Source organism: Aquarana catesbeiana, linkage group LG01 (assembly GCF_042186555.1).
Source record: "Aquarana catesbeiana isolate 2022-GZ linkage group LG01, ASM4218655v1, whole genome shotgun sequence".
NCBI classification, from domain to species: Eukaryota; Metazoa; Chordata; class Amphibia; order Anura; family Ranidae; genus Aquarana; species Aquarana catesbeiana.
Window position 1 is genome coordinate 290,999,014 of NC_133324.1, and position 21,687 is coordinate 291,020,700.

General features: G+C 44.3%; 1 protein-coding gene across 6 annotated transcripts in view; it reads left to right on the forward strand.

Annotated features, from left to right (window-relative positions):
- Positions 1-21,687, forward strand: part of CIT (citron rho-interacting serine/threonine kinase) — a 244,589-nt gene that overhangs the window by 78,109 nt on the left and 144,793 nt on the right. For all 6 annotated transcript variants that reach the window (XM_073629324.1, XM_073629322.1, XM_073629325.1 and 3 more), the window contains 2 exons: positions 2,718-2,888; positions 19,766-19,819. In XM_073629324.1, the coding sequence (XP_073485425.1) occupies positions 2,718-2,888; positions 19,766-19,819 (225 nt within the window). The remainder of the gene's footprint in view (positions 1-2,717; positions 2,889-19,765; positions 19,820-21,687) is intronic.

Sequence of the window (21,687 nt, forward strand, 5' to 3'; positions counted from 1 at the left end):
CATGATCACGGACATGTGTGTGCAGATGATCATTGGGACATATGATTTTAGTGTTACAGTACATATGTGGAGACAAGTGTTTTTAGTGTGTGGGGACAGTGTTTTTTGGGGACACTATTTAGGGGACCCTGTGTGTGTTTACATGTGTGGGGACACTGCTGGTGATCAGTGTGTAAAAAACAGCTCATACTCACTGATCGCTGTCTTCAGCGATCTGCTCTCCTCTACTCACTGACAACTTCCGTGTGAGGAGAGCCGATCGCCTAGCAACCAGCTCTCTATTTACATCACATGACGGCTCTGATTAGACATGGCCACAACCATCATGTGATCAGGAGGGCCAATCACAGAGCCCTCCTGCCGATCAGAGATGCGCCATGTCCGGGTGATACGAGCGCATAGGGATCGCACCGCTGCAAGGGCATGCGCGCATGATCCCCCTCCTTCTGAGGGATGTTCCTGAACGTCAACTCAGAAGGAGGAAGCTCCCACCTAGCCGTATATGTGCAGTGGCCGGGTGGGAGGTGGGTAACAAGTATGCTTTACTGCATATACAGGCTGATTTTACTGTTGTGAGTTTAGTAATACTTTAAAGTGACACTAAACCTTCGTTTTTTTTTTTTTTTCTGTTTAAATAACAAACATTTCATACTTGCCTCCACTGTGCAGTTCGTTTTGCACAGTGTGGCCCCGATCATCGTCTTCTGGGGTCCACCGTCGGCGCTTGCGGCTCCTCCTCTCATCGGTAAACCCCCTGAGAGAAGTGCTCTCCCGGGGAGTTACCTTGCGGGCGCGCTCGCGAGTCCAGCATTTGCATCTATAGACACAATGTCAGGCGTGGCGCCTGCGTCATTGGATTTGATTGACAGCAGCGGGAGCCAATGGCTGCACTGATATCAATATATCCAATCAAGAGCCGAGAACCCCGGGCAGAGAGGAAGAGCACGTCTCCGCCAAGGGATCGAAGGGCTCAGGTGAGTAAAACGGGGGGCTGGGGGGCGGTCACTGTCAGAAGTTAGAATGCATTAAGGTGAAAAAACACGAGGGTTTACAACCACTTTTAAGTGTTAAGGACTCACATCAGCAGCACCGAAATAGCAGATCCCACACTTGAAAACTGCACCAGCAAGAGAACTGAATGAGGGACTTGGGTGACAAAAACTTGCTTCACAGGGTACAGAAAATAAAAACCCTACAAGATGGGTTAGAGAACAGGTCATTATTTTCCTGAAGTGGTGGACCTTTTAAGTTTGTATTTACATCTGCTTTAATGGCTCATTTTAGGAGATGCAAGTGGGGGGGATAAAATATAACCAGGTGCTTTAGTTCTATAGGGGATAGCTAGGAGCTCTTTGGACATTTCGGCAGAACTGTTGCTTTCACTACTTCCACTTCTACTGGGCATCCAAATCATAGTGTCAGACTGCCATTGCCAGAATATAACATACTCCCTAACCTAACCCCTTCACACTGATGTAACGTAAATATGCGGCCTTCGGCTTGCACGCATCACCCCAGTAAGCTTTTTTTTTTTTTTTTTTTTAGAGCCGACGGTCGGCTTTCTTGTGATAACCAATGCGGCTAAGAAGTCACTACAAAGCAGCGCTTTGCAGGCGGTTTTAACTATTTCGGACGCTAGCGGGGGTTAAAACCGCCCCGCTAGCGGCCGAATAGCGCCGCTAAAACAACGGTAAAGCTGCAGCCCGCCCGCCCCAGTGTGAAAGTTGCTTTAAAGGTGCCAAGTTTAAAAAAAATCTACAGAATTCAAAACTGCCAAACTTGGCGTTTTTAATGCTTTTAAGTGCAATGGAGGAATTTGGGGTCTTATAGATGTTTGCATTCCTTGTGACGGCAATAAAAGTGATCAGAATTTTTTTTTTTTTAAAGGGACAGTGTAAACAAAAAATAAAGTAAGAGAAAAAAAATTGAAACCCCCCCATCCCTCCTTGCGCGCAGAAGTGAACTCATACGTAAGTCGCACCCGCAAATGTAAACTGTGTTCAAACCACACATGTGAGGTATCGCTGCGATCATTGAAGCGAGAGCAATAATTCTAGCACAAGACCACCTCTGTAACTCTAAACTGGTAACCTGTTGAAATTTTTAAAGCGTCACCTATGAAGTTTTTTAAGTACCATAGTTTGTTGCCATTCCACAAGCATGCACAATTTTAAAGCATGACATGTTGAGTATCTTTTTTTCTCGGCATAACATCATCTTTCACCTTATACAAACAATTGCTGCGCAAATACAGTGTGACATAAAATATTGCAACGTTCGATCACCTTTTTATTCTCTAGGGTCTCTGCTAAAAAAATATATATAATGTTTGGGGGTTCTAAGTAATCTTCTGGCAAAAAATATGGATTTTTAACTTGTAAACAACAAATGTCAGAAAAAGGCTTAGGCATGAAGGGGTTAAATAGGTGGAATAATCTTATGTGCCAGGGGCCTTTGTCTCTGCCATAGTCCTGACAAGTCAGCTTTCTTCCTATATTTCACAAGTTCTGCCTTGGAAAAGGGAAGGGATCCCCAAAGAAAGGCATGTGGGCTGCCTTTGCAGCAAAATAATTTGGGTAGAGCTAGTTACAGTCAGCTGACAGAGCATGTCTTTCTTTCTGGCTGTTGTAGAAAATGAATACACCCACTGATACTGTGACTATATTTGCAGTCCTACTTTCATACTCCTCTTTTGCCGTCAACTGTGTTCTTTTTAGGAATTTCAAGCCCAGTTGGAAGAAATGAAGCTGATGATGCACCAGTTAGAAGAAGACCTGTCTGCTGCACGCAGGCGTAGCGACCTGTATGAAACAGAGCTAAGAGAGTCTAAAGCTGCTGCAGAGGAGTTTAAACGTAAAGCAACAGAATGCCAACAAAGGCTGCAAAAGGTAACAAATATTTAAATCTTTATTGTAACAAAAATAATGGCTTTATTTAACATATGAAAATTGTAAAGTGCCCGCACTATGGTACATACAATAATTACCGTATTTATCGGCGTATAACATGCACTTTTTTCCCCTTGAAATCATGGGTGCGTGTTATACACCGATCCCTGCTGTCTCTGAGGGAAGAGGAGCGCGTGCCGCTGAATTACATAGAGTCGCGATCTCCTGTGTACCCGGCGCTCTGTCACTCACAGCCACGCCTCCTGGCCCCGCATTGGGCCACTGTTCTGTCTATCATATGAGCAGGGCCAGGAGGCATGGCTGTGAGTGAAGGATCGACGGGTACACAGGAGATCGTGGCTCTGTGTAATTCAGCGGCGCTCGCTCCTCTTCTACCCTCGGAGACAGCAGGGATAATCCAACACTGGCGAGGCTTCAATGTTGGGAAAGGTGAGGCTGCAGATGGGCACTGAACAGGCTGAATTGTTGGTCAATTTAATGGCTGCAGATGGGCAGTGAGCAGGGTCCATTGATGAGCTGTGACCCTAATTTTGCTTCAAAGTTCTTTATTTAAAATGTAAGTTTTTTCCTTAAAAATTGGGGTGCGTGTTATACGCCGATAAATACGGTATATAAACAAGTGAATTGACTCAATGGGCTGCTGTTGACGTGTAAGGTAAAAAAAACGAAAAATGATACAAAAAAATTATTCTCAGCACTGCTCCAAAAATATACAGAACAAATAAATAATTACGGGTAAATTAAAGTGCAGTGCATACATAAAGTGCAATCAAAGGTAAAGTCCATTAGTGCAAATGGAGCCCAAAAACGTGTTCACTTCTGCTTGTGAGGATTCAGTGTCACTCTGTGCTCCCCTCCTTGGTCCCCATTCACCAGCAGTAATCTTTAAACACGCACAGTTTTTATCTTACATCAGTGGCAAAGATATCTCCTTCCAACAGTAAATTTTAAAAGGACTCCATGATCTTTGTTCCACATCTATGGTTAGGGTATCTCCTTCTTATAACTCTAGTATTAAATCTCCATCGCAGTGGTATGGATATAGCACATAGCATAATATTGCTAAGATTTATTGGTAAAATCACATCGGAATTGCACTTACATCAAAGAAAGGCATACAGGTAAAAATCGCCGCCTTGGCGTGTTGTCAGCCGTCACTGAACCTTGTGTAGCTATTCCCTACTTTGATGCGTTTCGCCCCTCCCACTGGGCGTCTTTAGAAGCTAGGGCTGCTCGTGACTGGCTGTCTTTTATGTAATAAATCCTGCCCACTACACCCAAATCTCCTACTCCTCTCATTAACGACGATATTTAAAATTAGACTTCCGGCTTCCGCCGGAAGTATGTCGGCCGCCATATTGGTACTTCTTCAACCTCTAACTGATTTCCTGTTTACACAGGAAGTTGCGCGGTCGCCATATTGGTACTTCATACTAAATACATTGTGTATTATGCCTGCCATCTAAGTACGCGTGCATTGTTTTAACTCACTTTCTCGTGGAATAGGAAGTTAAATGGCTGTGATGTTAATATTTCTTATCTATTTGGTGTATGTGTCCTGCTCTACCAAGCTAGCTAGTTTAACTTCCTATGCCACCAGAAAGTGAGTTAAAACAATATAGGAGTACTAAGATGGCAGCCACAATTCACAATGTATTTATTATGGAGTACCAATATGGCTTCCTGTGTAAAGAAGAAATCAGTTAGAGATTGAAGGAGTACCAATATGGTGCCCGACATGCTTCTGGCAGTTTGGAGGTAGTTGGCGGGATTTAATCCATAAAAGGCAGGCAGTCATGAGCGCCCCTATCTTCTGAAGATGCCCAGTGGGAGCAGCAAAACACGTCAAACATGGAATAGATACATGAGGTTCAGTGACGGCTGACAACACGCCAAGGCGTAGATTTTTACCTGTATACCTTTCTTTGATGTAAGTGCAATTCCGATGTGATTTTACCAATAAATCTTACCAATATTACGCTATGTGCATCTCTCTCTTCATCGGAATACCATATATCCATACCACTGCAATGGAGATTTAATACTAGAGTAATAAGGAGGAGATACCCTAACCATAGGTGTGGAACAAAGATCTCAGAGTCCTTTTAAAGTTTACTGTTGGAAGGAGACATCTTTGCCACTGATGTTGTAAGATAAAGACTGTGCCTGTTTAAAGATTACTGCTGGTGAATGGGGACCAAGGAGGGGGAGCACAGAGTGACACTGGAATCCTCACAAGCAGAAGTGAACACGTTTTTGGGCACCATTTGCACTAATGGACTTTACCTTTGATTGCACTTTATGTATATGCACTGCACTTTAATTTACCCATAATTATTTATTTGTTCTGTATATTTTTTGAAGCAGCGCTGAGTATAATTTTTTGTATCCTCTTTTTTTTTTTAACATATGCTGCTTTATTATTTATTTTTTGTTCATTTTTTTATCATAATCAAATAAAAAAAATAAAACTTCCAGTGTTTATTTAATGTCGATATCATGATCCATAAATGGATACACCATGGGACATGGCAAAAGAGATTATATTCAAAAGCATTTTTTTATTCAAATCAACGTTTTGGCAGGGCACAGCCTGACTTTCTCGAGACAAATCCCTGCGTGGCCACTTGCCAGACCTTCTAATGCCATTTGAGGTTCTGGCTTCAAATGTGTAAATGATAGAGAACAAAATTTTGTTCCAGGAGGGACAAGGCTCAGTCTTTGGTGAGAAAAAAGGGTCATTACCCTGAGAAAGTGAGGCCCTGTGTACGGCCTAGTATGAGATTTATTTGAACACTAACACAAATATATGTGCATGCATTACAGCACTGGTACTGCATCCTGGCACCTTTTTGGACAATGTTAGGTTTAGTTTAATAATTTTTTAAGAAATTATACATTTTTTAAATTGTTTTTTTTTTTTTTTTTTTAATATTAATATTTGTGCCATTGAATGGGTAACCATGAAGGATTGAGCACTGACATCATCCACTGGGTCAAATGTCGCACGCATGCTACGTGGTCTCTTTTCCACCATTTAGTGTTTAGGAATAACTTTCACGTCGCTGCTCTGGAGTACAAGTGACGCGGAATCCTTTGGCCGCCTGACCATTCTCCTGCTACCCAGCAGATGGTTTTGTGTGTATATGAAGCCTAGCCTGGCACCTCGGGCTATGTCTGATCCTAGACATAGGGAGGCAATCCCGCTGTACCAGTTACCTCCAGCTCACACTCCACTAATGGTTCCTGGGCTGCCTGCAGTGTGCCTCCGAGGTGCCAGACACTGACAGCCTAGAATTTTGATAGAGTCTATACTCCTCATTGGAGTCTTCCTTAGCCCCATCGGATGTTGCCCTCTTTTCGGTCTTATGCAGGATGATTTTCACAGTCGTCATGTAGGATTTTTTGTGCCACTTAGCAACTTTGACTCTGACTACAGAGTTCCTTCTTAGAATCCTTATCTCATTTGCTCAGGCCCAAAGGCTTCTATACCCTCAGTCATCAAGGCTTTGTCTGATACAGAGTCCTATAAGTCATTAACGCATGAGAAGACACAAAAGGAGATGCAGTCTCCCGATATCTCTCTTCCGATATGGTGTTGGCCATCATTTATGCAGTACACACCACTATTAAACTTGAGGTTCAACATGTAGCTCTACTAGTGCTGTCCCCAGTCTAGGCTCTTAAAGTAATTGTAAAGTCTTGTTTTTTTTTTTTTAAATAAAAATAACAAACATGTAATACTGCAGTTGGTTTTGCACAGAGCAGCCCAGATCCTCCTCTTCTCGGGTCTTTCTTGGGCTCTCCTGGCCCCTCCCACCTGGTGAGTGCCCCCACAGTAAGCAGCTTGCTATGAGGGCACCTGAGCCGAGTCACAGTTCCCTGGGCCCATTGAGACACGGAGCCATGTCCCGCCCCCGCCCCCCTTTCTCTCCTCATTGGCTGACTGACATTGATTGGGGGGAAATAAATCTCTGGTGTATAGCAAAATACTCTAAACTATGTAAATCCCAATATCTATTTAAGACAGGGGATAAATCCAAAATAGCAGGAAAACCAGGCATTTCTGAGGATCACATATGCTGGTATTGTGCTCATAAGTTTACATACCTTGGCAGAATTTATGATTTCTTGGACATTTTTCAGAGAATGTGAATGATAACACAAACACTTTTCTTTCACTCATGGTTAGTGTTTGGCTGAAGCCATTTATTATCAATCAACTGTGTTTACTCTTTTTAAATCATAATCACAACAGAAACTACCCAAATGACCCTGATCAAAAGTTTACATACCCTGGTGATTTTGACCGGATGACATGCACACACGTTGACACAAAGGGGTTTGAATGGCTATTAAAGGTAACCATCCTCACCTGTGATCTATTTGCTTGTAATTAGTGTGTGTGTATAAAAGGTCAATGACTTTCTGGACTCCTGACAGCCCCCTGCATCTTTCATCCAGTGCTGCACTGACATTTCTGGATTCTGAGTCATGGGGAAAGCAAAAGAATTGTCAGAGGATCTGCGGGAAAAGGTAGTTGAACTGTATAAAACAGGAAAGGGATATAAAAAGATATCCACAGGATTGAGAATGACAATCAGCAGTGTTCAAACTCTAATCAAGAAGTGGAAAATGAGGGGTTCTGTTGAAACCAAACCACGGTCAGGTAGACTAACTGAAATTTCAGCCACCACTGCCAGGAAAATTGTTCAGGATGCAAAGAAAAACCCACAAATAACTTCAGGTGAAATACAGGGCTCTCTGAAAACACGTGGTGTGGCTGTTTCAAGATGCACAATAAGGAGGCACTTGAAGAAACATGGGCTGCATGGTTGAGTCCCCTGAATAAAGCCATTACTAAGCAAATGCCACAAAGTATCCCGCTTACAATACGCCAAACAGCACAGAGACAAGCCTCAAACCTTCTGGCACAAAGTCATTTGGAGTGATGAGACCAAAATTGAGCTTTTTGGCCACAACCATAAACGCTTCATTGGAAGAGGAGTCAACAAGGCCTATGATAAAAGGTATGGAGGTGGATCGCTGATGTTTTGGGGATGTGTAAGCTACAAAGGCACAGAAAATGTGGTCAACATTGATGGCAAGATGAATGCAGTATGTTATCAAAAAACACTGGAGGAACATTTGCATTCATCAGCCAGGAAGCTGCGCATGGGTCGTACTTGGACATTCCAACATGGCAATGATCCAAAACACAAGGCCAAGTTGACCTGTCATTGGCTACAGTAGAATAAGGTGAAGGTTCTGGAGTGGCCATCTCAATATCATTGAGCCACTCTGGGGAGATCTCAAACGTGCTGTTCATGCAAGACAGCCCAAGAATTTACAGGAACTGGATGCTTTTTGCCAAGAGGAATGGGCAGCTTTACAATTTGAGATGATAAAGAGCCTCATCCACAAATACCACAAAATACTTCAAGCTGTCATTGATGTTAAAGGGGGCAATACATGCTATTAAGAACTGGGGTATGTAAACTTTTGATAAGGGTAATTTGGGTAGTTTCTGTTGCCATTATGTTTTGAAAAGAGTAAACACAGTTGATTGATAATAAATGGTTTCAGCCAAACACTAACCATGAGTGAAAGAAAAGTTTTTGTGTTATCATTCATATTCTCTGAAAAATGGCCAAGAAATCATAAATTCTGCCAGGGTATGCAAACTTATAAGCACAACTGTATTGCTATACACCAGATATTTATTTCCCCCTTTTGGATATTTGTTTACTTCTGCCTTAATAGGTCCAGACTATATCGTATGGGCCGGTACGCAAAACATCTGAGACATCCTGTATTCCTCTGCTCTGTTCTTTTGATGATTTATGATATTGCATAAGAAACTTTGAATATAACACACTTGCAATATATGTATGGTCCTGAAGAAGCGGGGAATCCCACGTAATGCGTACACCAGCTGCAAGTACATGTATCCATCAGATTTACATATTTTTGTATTTATCACAAAGTTTCTTTATGTATATCTATAAAACATATAGAGATTTTTATTTTGACTTTGTTCTCATTTGGCATATTTAAAGTCCCACTAATTTTGTTTTCAAAAATACCATATTCATTTATGGGATGATACCAATGTGAACTTGAGATAGGATTTTATGACTTGTCCTCTACTTTACAAGTTTCTATATTTATGGAGACCAGAAGAACCCTAACAAGCTTTGTCTCTCACAAGCGCCTGTTAGCCTTGTATCCCTTTTGAGAAGGACCCTGTTAAAAAGTGGGCTGCCCTCCCTGTGGATCCCAGAGCAACATACTCAGACTCTAGGAACTTTTTGTTCTTGCATGGGTAGTCAGATGAAGGAACACTACAAACAGGTTCAATAGCTCTGGCCAGGCAGCTCCCACGCAACAAGGCTTCCCTTGATGGGCACCCAACAGTAACTCAAACTGTAGAAATACAGAGAGGGTTGCCAGACCAAAATCAGAAGAGTCCAAGATCATTTTAGTTAATAATAAAACAGCCAATGCATTTTGGGGACCACACCACTCCCCCTTGATTAGGGTTTCAAGAATAAACCTAAAACATGATCATAATGATGAAAAATATACTTATGTTGACATTTTTTTTTTATCATTATGGCTAGGTTTTATGTTTAATATTGAAGCCCTGGTGAAGGGCAAAGTGGTGTTGCCCCCAAAACGTATTGGTGGTTTTATATGATTTTTACCAACAATTACAATTATCTTATACTCTTGTCCCGTTTTTGGTCTGGTTCTCATTTATGTATTTCTATAGTTTGAGCTCTCTGTGCATCCAGCAGTGTTCCGACTTAACAAGGCTTTACCTTCCCTGTGGAGGTCGCAAATGTCTTTAATGTCTCCCATAAACAAGCGATTGAAGGCCCTTTCCAGTGCTCTGTTCCCACTGGCTGGCCCTGAAGTGCATCCAGTTCTAGAGCTCATAGCTGCATCTTTAAACTATAACGTGGATAGGCTGTTGAAAGTCCCCCTGCCCCATATACAGGATGTCATTGAATTTGAGAAGGACCATCTGACCCTGCGGAACATGCAAGCAAGAAAGGATTGTTTCTTTCTCATACATCACGGGACACAGAGCCTCAGTAATTACTGATGGGCTATATAGGGTATCACTAGGTGATTGGACACTGGCACACCCTAAACAGGAAGTTCAACCTCCTATATAATCCATCCCCTTACAGGGATACCTCAGTTTTTTCGCCAGTGTCTTAGGTGTTGGTCACGTGTAAAGATGTGCTGTGCTGAGCTCCAAAGGGAATATCCTATATCCTATACTGAGGTAAGCCATGCAAACCGGATCCATTTCAAGGTGTCCTTTTTAGGCCGAATTGGATGGTACCCGGGCCTCGTGTCCGAAGATAGAAGGTCTTACCTGTAACGCTTCTCTTTTTAGAGAGCTGGACCCCGGGATCCAGTATTTGATTTTTCTAGCCATATCCCTGGCGGGGTGCTTTACGGGCCCAGAACTGTGGATCCTCCTTTTCTAGGGGGCCCCTGTCTCTGAAGGTTTTCCAAACGGAGCCCACCATGAGAGGTGAAGATTGGGGCTGTATACAGAACCCTGCAGCTGGATAAGGTAAGGGAGATTCCTCAGAATTTTTTAATTCTAGTGGGTTTCTCCTTTAAGTAAATGTATGCTATGCCTATTGTCGCCACCGGGGGCTGCCAAGAGCACATACCTTCACATGCTTGATTTGTCTGTGTTCACGCTGCACAGCTCCTCCAGCTGAGCTCCAGGTAGGATGGGATGGGGGGCTCTTCCTCAGGGATATTCCCCCTAAGATTAGGGGGGCCGCAGTGGTCTGAAAGGCGGTAGTATACCGCGCTACCGCCGCCGCCACTACTATTGGCAGATCCCATCATCTGCCGGCCTCTCTCCTTCCTCCTCCACCCCAGCCTCTCCTCCATGCTTGTCCCGGAGGGTCGGCTCGCGTGGGAAAGCGCACGTTTTTTGAAAAAACGAGGAGGGGGGGGGCGGAGCGTTAGCGCGATGTCCGGCATGCCTAGACGCCCACATCGCCGGCTGCACAGGCACTTTTTCAGGTGCACTCAGCCTAAGGATGGATACAGAGCTGATGGTCGCATGTAAGGTGGGACACAGGCATTCTCCCAGGCAGCATTTACGTAGAAACATTTGACTGGGCATTGGTAGCGGAGACAGTTGCTGTACTACATCGCTCAGCAGTCAGTGTTTTATTTGTGTGATACCTCCACCTTGTTGCTTTGCACTATGGGTAGAAGAGGTACAAATACCCCAAAAACCAGAGTCTCTAGGGGATCTCCCTCAGGCTCTGTGGACCCCCCTTCTGCAGCGCCTTCCCCCCCTGAAGGACCTGGGATGGCCGGCCAGGCAGAGCCGTCGGGGTCAGGGGCTGCATCTGCATCTGGCACTTCTGCCCCTGTATATATTACGCAGGAGGTTTTTTCCTCAACCATTAATGGACTAGAGGAAAGATTAATGGCCTTAATTGCATCTCCACTCAGTGGAAGAAAACGCAATAGGTCTTCCTCTGTTACCCAGGACCCTCAGGCAGAGGAACTCTGGGAAAAAGGAGAAGAATCCCTTTCAGAGGATCGGGATGGGACTTATGATTCCTCCTTTGAGGAATTAAGTGGAGAAGGGCCCTCTTCATTTCTCAGGATGAGAAGGTGTTAGTACAGATCCTTGCTGGATTGGTCCGCTCGTCATTTAAATTACCGTATCTAAATCAGTTAGAGAACCCTCCTCTTCTTTGGGTTCACTGAAGCCTCCTCAAACAACACGTGTTTTTCCTGTTCATAATTTACTAGAGAAGCTCATTTATTCTGAGTGGGATCACCCAGATAAATGTTTTTTTCCGCCAAAAAAGTTTTCAACACTTTATCCTATGGAAGAAAAGTTCATAAAGATGTGGGGGATACCGGCTGTTGACGCCGCCATTTCCTCCGTAAATAAAAGTCTGACTTGTCCTGTAGACAATGCTCAGATGCTCAGGGATCCTGTTGATAAAAAGATGGAATCCCTGTTGAAAAACATTTTCTCCTTAGCAGGTTCAGTAGCTCATCCTGCAGTGGCAGCGATCGGAGTCTGTCAATACTTGAGAGACCATGTTAAGCAGGTCCTCAAAGTTCTACCTGAACAGCAGGCCCAGCGGCCTTATGTTTTGCTGTTGACACTGTCAGAGATTCTATCATCCAAACCTCTCGTCTTTCACTTGGGTTGGTGCATATGCGTATAATCTTATGGTTGAAAAATTGGTCAGCCGAAGCACCATGTAAGAAGCTTTTGGCTAGATTTCCATTTCGTGGTGCAAGGCTATTTGGAGAGGATTTGGACAATTATATCCAAAGTATCTCTAGTGGGAAAAGCACTCTCTTACCTGTTAAAAAAAGGAGTAAGCGTCCCTCTTTCAAATGGGCTCTTTCCCCAGTGCCAGGAGCATCAGCCTCCAGGCAGTCGTGACGGCCTCCTCCGTCAGGGTCAAGAAATAAATTTCAGAGTCGACCCCAGGGACAAAAGAAGTCCTGGGGAAGAAGCCTACTAGACAAGACGCTAAAGCCTCTTTATGAAGGAGCGCCCCCGCTCGCTCGGGTGGGGGGAAGACTGCTACGGTTCTCAAGGCTCTGGCAGGATTTCCAGGACAGATGGGTAGTCTCCACGGTAACTCTAGGTTACAAACTGGAGTTCCAAGAATTCCCCTCTCCTCGTTTCCTCAGTTCAAATGTCCCCAGAGATCCAGAGAAAAAGCAGTCGCTCCTTCTAGCATTGGAGCGACTATTGTCGCCAAAAGTCATCGTGGTGGTTCCCACGGAAGAACAAGGATTGGAATTTTATTCCAACCTTTTTATGGTTCAAAAACCAAATGGAGATGTCAGACCCATCCCGGATCTAAAGGATCTAAATCGATTAAAGGATTTGATCCTTTTGCATGGAATCAATTCGGTCAGTAGTCTCCATCCTACAAGGAGGAGAATTTCTGACGTCAATAGACATCAGGGATGCGTATCTGCATGTACCCATTTTTCCTGCTCATCAAAAGTACTTGCGCTTCGAAATAGAAGGACGCCATTTTCAGTTTGTGACCCTGCCTTTCGGGCTAGCCACTGCACCTCGAGTATTTACAAAGATCTTGGCTCCTCCTCTGGCCAGATTAAGGGCTCAGGGTATAACTGTCATAGCATACCTAGACGACCTGCTCTTGATAGACCGGTAGGTAGCCTGTTTGAGCGGGAACTTGATGACCACAGTCAACTACCTGGAACACCTAGGTTGGATTCTCAACCTAGAAAAGTCTTTCTTAAAACCATTAAGGAGACTAAAGTATTTGGGCCTGGTCATAGATACAAGCCAAGAGAAGGTATTTTTGCCTCAGGCAAAGATCAGTGCCTTAAGAGAGCTGATTCAGGTAGTCAGGACCAAAAAGGGACCTTCTGTCCGTCTTTGTATGAGGCTGCTGGGAAAGATGGTGGCTTCATTCGAAGCAGTTCCCTATGCTCGGTTTCATTCAAGAATGCTGCAACACAGTATCCTGTCTGCTTGGAACAAGAAGGTACAGGCATTTTTCGATGCACCTGTCTCATGCAGTACGTCAGAGCCTCAGTTGGTTAATACCCGAAAGCCTGCAGAAAGGGAAATCCTTTTTACCAGTTACCTGGATGGTGGTAACAACGGATGCCAGTCTTTCGGGTTGGGGTGCAGTTCTGGAACAGTCTGTGGTCCAGGGGGAATGGTCCGAAATCGAGAAGACCTTACCCATCAACATTCTGGAGATCCGTGCGGCATATCTAGCCCTAAGAGCCTGGACTCTCAGGCTACAGGGTTGCCCTGTCAGGATCCAGTCCGACAATGCCACAGCAGTGGCCTATATCAATCATCAGGGAGGCACCAGGAGTCGTGCAGCTCAGAGAGAGGTGAACCAGATTTTAGTCTGGGCAGAAAAGCATGTGCCATGCATATCGGCAGCTTTCATTCCAGGGATAGAGAACTGGCAGGCGGACTATTTGAGTCGCCAACGGTTAGTCCCGGGGGAATGGTCTCTTCACCCCGATGTCTTTTGGGCCATATGCCAAAGATGGGGGATACCGGATGTAAATCTCTTTGCGTCCAGGATCAACAACAAGGTTGACAAGTTTGTGGCAAGAACAAGGGATCCTCTTGCATACAGGACGGATGCGTTGGTGATTCCGTGGCATCGGTTCTCACTGATTTATGCGTTTCCTCCTATTATGCTACTGCCATGGCTCCTTCGCAGGATCCGGCAGGAAAAGAAGTCGGTACTTCTGGTGGCCCAGAAGAGCTTGGTATGCAGAGATAGTAAGAATGACAGTGGGTTCCCCGTGGACCCTACAGTCACGTCCAGACCTGTTATCTCAAGGTCCAGTATTCCATCCTGCCTTACAAATGCTAAATTTGACGATTTGGCTGTTTCGACCCACGTTCTGAGAAGTCGTAGGCTTTCAGGTCCTGTGATCTCTACTTTAATCAATGCTAGGAAGCCAGCTTCCAGAGTGATTTATCATAGAGTTTGGAGGACCTATGTATCCTGGTGTGAAGCCAGGGGTTGACATCCCAGAAAATATGTCATTGGTAGAATTCTTGACTTTCTACAAATAGGATTAGAGATGAAGCTGGCCTTGAGTACCATCAAGGGCCAGGTCTCAGCCTTATCTGTGTTATTTCAACGACCACTTGCTTCTCATTCCTTGGTCCAAAGCTTTATGCAAGGGGTGACGCGTCTTAATCCTCCAGTTGAAGCGCTTTTACAGAAACAGCCTTTTGAGCCCATACGTCAGATTCCCTTGGTCTTATTAACAAGGAAGTTAATTTTCCTGGTAGACATTTCTTCTGCTAGAAGAGTATCAGAGTTAGCAGCCCTTTCCTGTAAAGAGCCTTATTTGATCATGCATAAGGATAGAGTGGTATTGCGCCCTCATCCTAGCTTTCTACCAAAGGTGGTTTCAGATTTCCATCTAAACCAAGATATTGTTCTGCCTTCCTTATTTCCAGATCCCTGTTCCTCGGAAGAAAGGTCACTACATTCTTTGGATGTAGTAAGAACCGTCAGGACCTATCTGGAAGCAACTGCTCAGGTTCGCAAAACGGATGTTTTGTTCATACTACCAGAAGGTCCCGATAGAGGGCAGGCAGCGTCAAGGTCTACCCTTTCTAAATGAATTCGACAAATGATTATTCAGGCTTAAGGTTTGAAACAAAAAATTCCACCTTTTCAGGTCAAGGCACATTCCACAAGGGCAATTAGTGCCTCTTGGGTGGTGCGTCACCGGGCCTCTATGGCTCAAATCTGTAAGGCCGCAACCTGGTCTTCAGTCCATACATTCACCAGATTTTATCAGGTGGATGTGAGAAGGCATGAGGATATCGCCTTTGGGCGTAGTGTGCTGCAGGCAGCAGTATGAGGTCCTCGGGTCTGATTACACCCTACCTGTGTGGTCCCCTCCCCTCAAATAGCATTGCTCTGGGACGTCCCATCAGTAATTGCTGAGGCTCTGTGTCCCGTGATGTACGAGAAAGAAAATAGGATTTTTTATAACAGCTTACCTGTAAAATCCTTTTCTTTTGATGTACATCACGGGACACAGGTCCCGCCCCTCTTCTAATACACTTATATTGCTTTGCTACAAAACTGAGGTATCCCTGTAAGGGGAGGGATTATATAGAGGGTTGAACTTCCTGTTTAGGGTGTGCCAGTGTCCAATCATCTAGTGATACCTTATATAACCCATCAGTTATTACTGAGGCTCTGTGTCCCGTGATGTACATCAAAAGAAAAGGATTTTACAGGTAAGCTGTTATAAAAAATCCTATTTTTGCATGCCCTTCCAGGGATAATACATCATCAGAGCTACCCTGAATGCTTTCAGCAAGGATGTCTAGGGGTATGCCTATCTGGTACAAGCCATGTTTGCCTGAATTAAATAAATTAGTCGGGTTTGATACATGGAAACGGGCTGGCATAACTCTCCTACATCAGTTATACAACAAAGATGTCTTGTTACCTTTTAATGTACTTAAAGAACTCTATCAGTTGTCCAAAGGTAGTTTTTACCAATACCTTCAATTACGGCATGCACTACAATGCAACACGTCTATCTTCAGGCTGCAATATAATCCCGCCACGATTTTGTCCTTGGCTATCTCTACATTCTGTACGAAAAGGGGGTTAATAAGAGACCTTTACTCCACCCTGCAGACTGCAGTTTGCCCCCAGACGCAGGTAAAAATAGCTTTATTTCCTGGCAAAGGGACTTCGAATCACTGGATGAAGAGGAGTGGACTCGGGCACTGGAGGTCAAACCGAAGGTCTTTTTCTCACCCTCTCAGCATCTGACTCAATTATTTATTTTACATAGGGTTCATTATACCCCACAAAAGCTTTATGCTTGGGGAAAATCCACAACACCATTATGTCCTTGTTGTACCTCAACTAATGGCTCTCTTATTCACATGCTTTGGCGTTGCCCCAAACTTCATCGTTATTAGGAAAAGGTATTCACAACTTTAAATTCAAGGTGGCAGGGGACCCTAAATTTACACTTCTGGGAATGGTCCCAGAGGAAATACTCCCAGTTGAGGTGCACATTATGTGGACAAGGTCCTTATATTTGGCACGCAAACTCATATTACAAAAATGGACCTCCCCTGAACCTCCAACACATAAACAGTGGCGTGAGAATCTTAACTTTATTGTGGCATATTTAGACAACCCCCTCCTGTGGGAACATACAAGAACAGGTGCTTGCAGACCATGTAGAAAGTCCAGACCTTGTAGAAGGTTGGTTATGTCCTGAACCTTCATTGGTCAGTGCTGGAACCAGCACTTTGCTTGGAATGTCTTGGCATTGTTCTAGTCGCAGCTCAAGCTAGAGTTTTCCTTTCTCATTTGAAACTTCAAACTCACTACTGCAGATTTGTACACTACAGTTCAGGAGTTGCCCGACTCTTCACTTCTGCATGAAAATCCTGAGACTGATAGAAGCTTCCTTCCAAACAGTCCAGTTTACTCAGTTTCACTGCAGACCACTAAAATACAACATTTCGCCCTTTGTGGGACAAGTCCAATCCCTGGGCAGACCAATTCATTTGGCACGGGGGACCAGGTTGTCCCTGGCCTGGCGATTCAGAAATCCTGCTCTGGAGTCAGGAAAGTTCTTCTTTCCAGTGAAAGATCCCCACGGTTTTTGCAGCCTGCCAGGTTAGGAAGAGATTCTAGACACCCTGTTGGTGCAGGGGATTTTTGTAGGTCAATGGAATCTAATTTCCCAATCAACCTCTTGGAACTTTCCTTGATATTTACATCCCAGACGGGGAGAATTGGCAGGTAGACTGCCTCAGCTGGCAGCACCTGAACCCAATGGATTGCTTTCTATAGCCAGAGGTGTTCAAGACAGGAGGGTGACACCAAATGTGGACCTCTTTGCTTCCAGGCCCAACAACAATCTGGGTAGGTTTTGTTTCCAGGTACAGAGATCCTCTAGCATTAGTAGTAAAGTCCCCCTTGGGATCTTCATTTGGTTCTCTGGGCTCCTCCAAAAACACCCATTGAGCTGATCAGGGATATTCCCCTCTCCGTTCCCATGCAAAAGTTTACGTTTCTTGATGCCATCATCTTTGCGAGTTGGGTATCTGAGGTGGCAGTCTTATCGTGTAAAGGACCCTTTCTGGTCTTAGAGAAGGGACATGGTGGTGTTGAGGCCCTAAACTTCCTTCCTTGCTAAGATAGTTTAAGCCTTTCAACTTTGGCTCCAGTTCATTAGAATTTTTTTTTAAAATAACAAACATATCATACTTACCTTCACTGTGCAGCTCGTTCTGCACAGAGTGGCCCCGAACCTGGTCTTCTGGGGTCCCTCGGCGGCTGTTTCAGCTCCTCCCCGCAAGCATTTACCACCTTAATGCGAGCTCCCTCGCATGGTGGTGAGTGCTTGCGGGCGCGCTCCCGTGATACAGCCGGCGGCTATAGCCGCTCGCTGTATCACTCGGCCCCGCCCCCCGGCGCGCCGCGTCATCGGATGTGATTGACAGCAGCGCGAGCCAATGGCTGCGCTGCTTTCAATCCATCCACTGCAGCCAATCAGCGACCAGGCTGAGCTGCAATGAGGACGAGCAGCGAAGATTCGAGGCGTCAGGTAAGTAAAACAGGGGGGCTGGGGGCGGCGGTACTGTCAAAAGTTTTTTTCACCTTAATGCATAGAATGCATTAAGGTGAAAAAATTTTTATCTTTACAACCCCTTTAAATGTTCCTCCACTGCTTGGACGTACTCTGTGCTGTGCACGTCTGTCAGCCACTGCTTCCATTAGAAAAATTTACTCGCTTTTTGTCATTCCTCAGGGTCCATGTAAAGGTAAGCTAACTTTTTGTTCCACCATTTCTTGGTGGTTCAAACCATCATCAAAGCTTATGGTCTCAATGATCGGGTTCTACCCTGTCCTGTAAATGCACACTCCACTAGATCTATGAGCACTTCCTGGGCTTTCCGGCATCAAGTAACTGTTTCCCAGAGTTTCAAACCTGCCACCTGGTCTACTGTTCACATGTTTTCTACATTTTACCAGATGGATGTTCAGGCCTCTTCTGATGCCATGTTTGGGGTAGAACAGTCTTCAAGAGGCTCTTTGAGCTACAGGCAGTGCCCAATACTGTTATTTTTAGCGGGCTTGTTTGTGGTTTGCGAAAACTGAAATTTTGTACTAGACGTAAAATCAATTTCTTCAAGTTCTTTGAGGGACATGGGTCAAACCCTTCAGGGAAAGTTCCATCTGCTGGTAATATCTGTCATTTGGCATGCAGTACTGGGGTCCACCAGCAGGTGTCGCCTGGCAGTTTGGAACTGTCAGGAGAGCTTTTCCCTGCTGATGTTATCTCATCTTTGGGCCCCAGTACTGGCATCCACCAGCGGATGGATACTGGCAGTATGGAGCAGACAGCACCTCCTACAATCAGGTGTCACTTGAGGCCAATTACAGGCCTATAAATACCCGGCAAGCACTCGCATGTTTGCCTTGGTTTCGTCCTTGCGCCCTGACCTGCTAGCTTGTGATCTGATCCTGATTCTGAACCTGTTCCTGTGCCCTGAACCTGTGACCTGTGTATCTGATCCTGTCCCCTTGTCCTGATCCTTATCCTGTCCCACCTGTTACCTTGCATATCTGCCCCGCAGTCTGATCCATCCATCCTCTCCCTGTCCTGTGTTCCTTACCCCGTCTGCTGATCTCCCTGTGTATGACCTTGGCCTGGCTTACGTCTATGTTTCTGGAACATCCCCTGTCCATCTGCTGTGTAAGACCCTGGCCTGGCTATTGTTTATGATTCTGGTATTTCTCATTTATTGTACTTATCTGTCTGTTGTTATTTGTGGGTCTCTGTCTGTTGGTTGGTTATTGCACTGTGTGATATTGGAGGTGGTTGTACTTATATTATTCACTTACTTTAATAAATCATTATATTTTCACTTACATGTGTTTGGTGTTCCTCTGTAGCTAACCCGCAGTTCTGGTCACACCTGGTACATGACACAACCCCCTTTTTGTTTATGATAATTCTGTTTGGGACTGCTTTACTACAAAACCAAGGCATGCTGTGGGTTATACTGGGCTGGCTACAATTTATTTTTGTTTGTCCAAGTCTCATAAAGGCAGCAGTATAACCTGAGAGTCTTTGAATTTCTTCTGTCCCTCAATAAACTAAACTTTACTGCAAGTACAAAAATCAAATTTTTTGCTATTAAATACGAAGGCAAAATGTTACAAATAATGAACTGCATACTAGCAATATACAGTATGTATCTTATGTCTTTTCATTGACACTTCTGTTTTTTTTTTTTTTTTTTTTTTATGCAGGCAAAAGATCATGGTAAAGCTGAAGTAGGTGAACTGCATTCAAAGCTTGAGAAGGTTTGTATTTATTCTCCTTTTGTTATGCATTTCAAATTACGGTATTTAATAAAGGAAAAGGATCAGTATATACTTTTAATATTCTCTGTTTTTAGGCTTGGTTCACATTGGTGCGATGCAGGAAACCCTGCGAATCCACTGTGGGTTCCCGCATCGCACCTGACTCACACGCAGTTCACACTGCCTTATGCGAACCACTGGGAGTGTCAATACAAAGTTAATGACAACCCCAGATCGGTTTGCATATTGCAGTGCGAACTGTCAATTCGGACAGGAATTGGATGGCATGGGTGTGAACACCCATGCGATCCGATTCTAGTACGGACCAAAAAAAGGGTCAGGCGCGACTTTGGTTGCAAATTCAGCCATACAATCTGTATGGCTGAATTCGGATCGTACAGACATCGCATGTGATTTGCACAGCAGTGCAGTGCGAATCACATGCAATGTCGGACAGCACACCAATGTAAACCTCCACCCACCTCTTACACATTTAGCAGTTATTACAAATATAAATATTTTGCAAAATGTTTTGTATTCTCATTGTATGTTGTATATGCCTCCCACATTGCATTGTGGTCACCTCTTTATTGGATGCCAAAACACTTTTAATGCTTTATGAGATGTAGTGTGTATTGTGAATTGGAAATGGGGTTTACAAAGAGCAGTGAAAAAACGTTGAAGTTCGTAATATTATTTAGTAAAACTCTTTTTATATTCATTATGTCAGCTGTATGTCCTGTGCTGGTGCCACTTCCAGGAGTGACAGTCGGTGGATCCAGTGCTTTAGTCTGTATCTGTGCTCATTGGTCATCTCTTCGTGATGTCATCACATGGCTGCTGTCTTCTGGATCGTGAAAGAACCCGCCACTGGGCAGCATTAGCACATGTCCATGTCAACCAGGCAATGACACAGACACCTGAAGAAGTAGCCTGAAAAACATGAAAGACTCATGACCTGGTAGAATAGCCGCCCCCCCCCAATTAAATCAGCAACTAGTTAGGGTGGTGAACAATGCCTGGAGTTCAGTTTTAGGTTACGATTGCCTTATGAACACATTTCCCTTTATCTGGACAAAAATCCATACAGTTTCTCTTTTTTTAAATTCCATAAGAGACTTTTTTGTGTCTTTGGGTCTTCTAGGTTAAAGAGTACTTATGTTTTAGAACAAGATATAAAAACTGTCGTTAAGCTTTGATATTAGACAACATCTACCTAATGGTGCCAGGCAGATGGCATGTTTCAACCTTTGAGAAAGCCGCACCTGCGCATGTCCCATCACATGCCACTTTTAATTGTGGCCATCTCTTTATTGTATAACAAAAAGGACCAAGGAAAAAATCCAAGGCGAATTCCAAGCTCTTCTTACTGACCAGCCTGAGATCAACCAGATGAACCTGTCTAACAGTATGTGTTTAAAATAGGGGTTTAGTTGCACAAATTTGCAAATTCATGCATAAGTTACAGAGCCCCGCCAAGGCACCCTGGTATCTGTAGTCCTATCTCTAACTTATAAGAGGCTCCACAGTGGAAGCACATGCATTCTGATGAGATAGATGAAGGCAGATGGACTGGAGGGAGCCGACACCTCCTTAAAGGCACAGCAGGTAGCACAATGGCTGCAAAGGTGTCAATGCGTTGCCTGACCTAAATTCAAGCATACAAAAAATTGTCCACTGCTCTCACCTATAATTGGCCCTTACAGCAGGGAGCTTTGGAAGGCAACGCATAACAAAAAGGACCAATGAAAAAATCCAAGGAGAATTCCAAGCTCTTTATTGGATGTCAAAACACTTTTAATGCTTTGTGGGATGTAGTGTGTACTGTGAGTTGGAAATGGGCTATCCAAAGTGTAGTGTGCAATTGC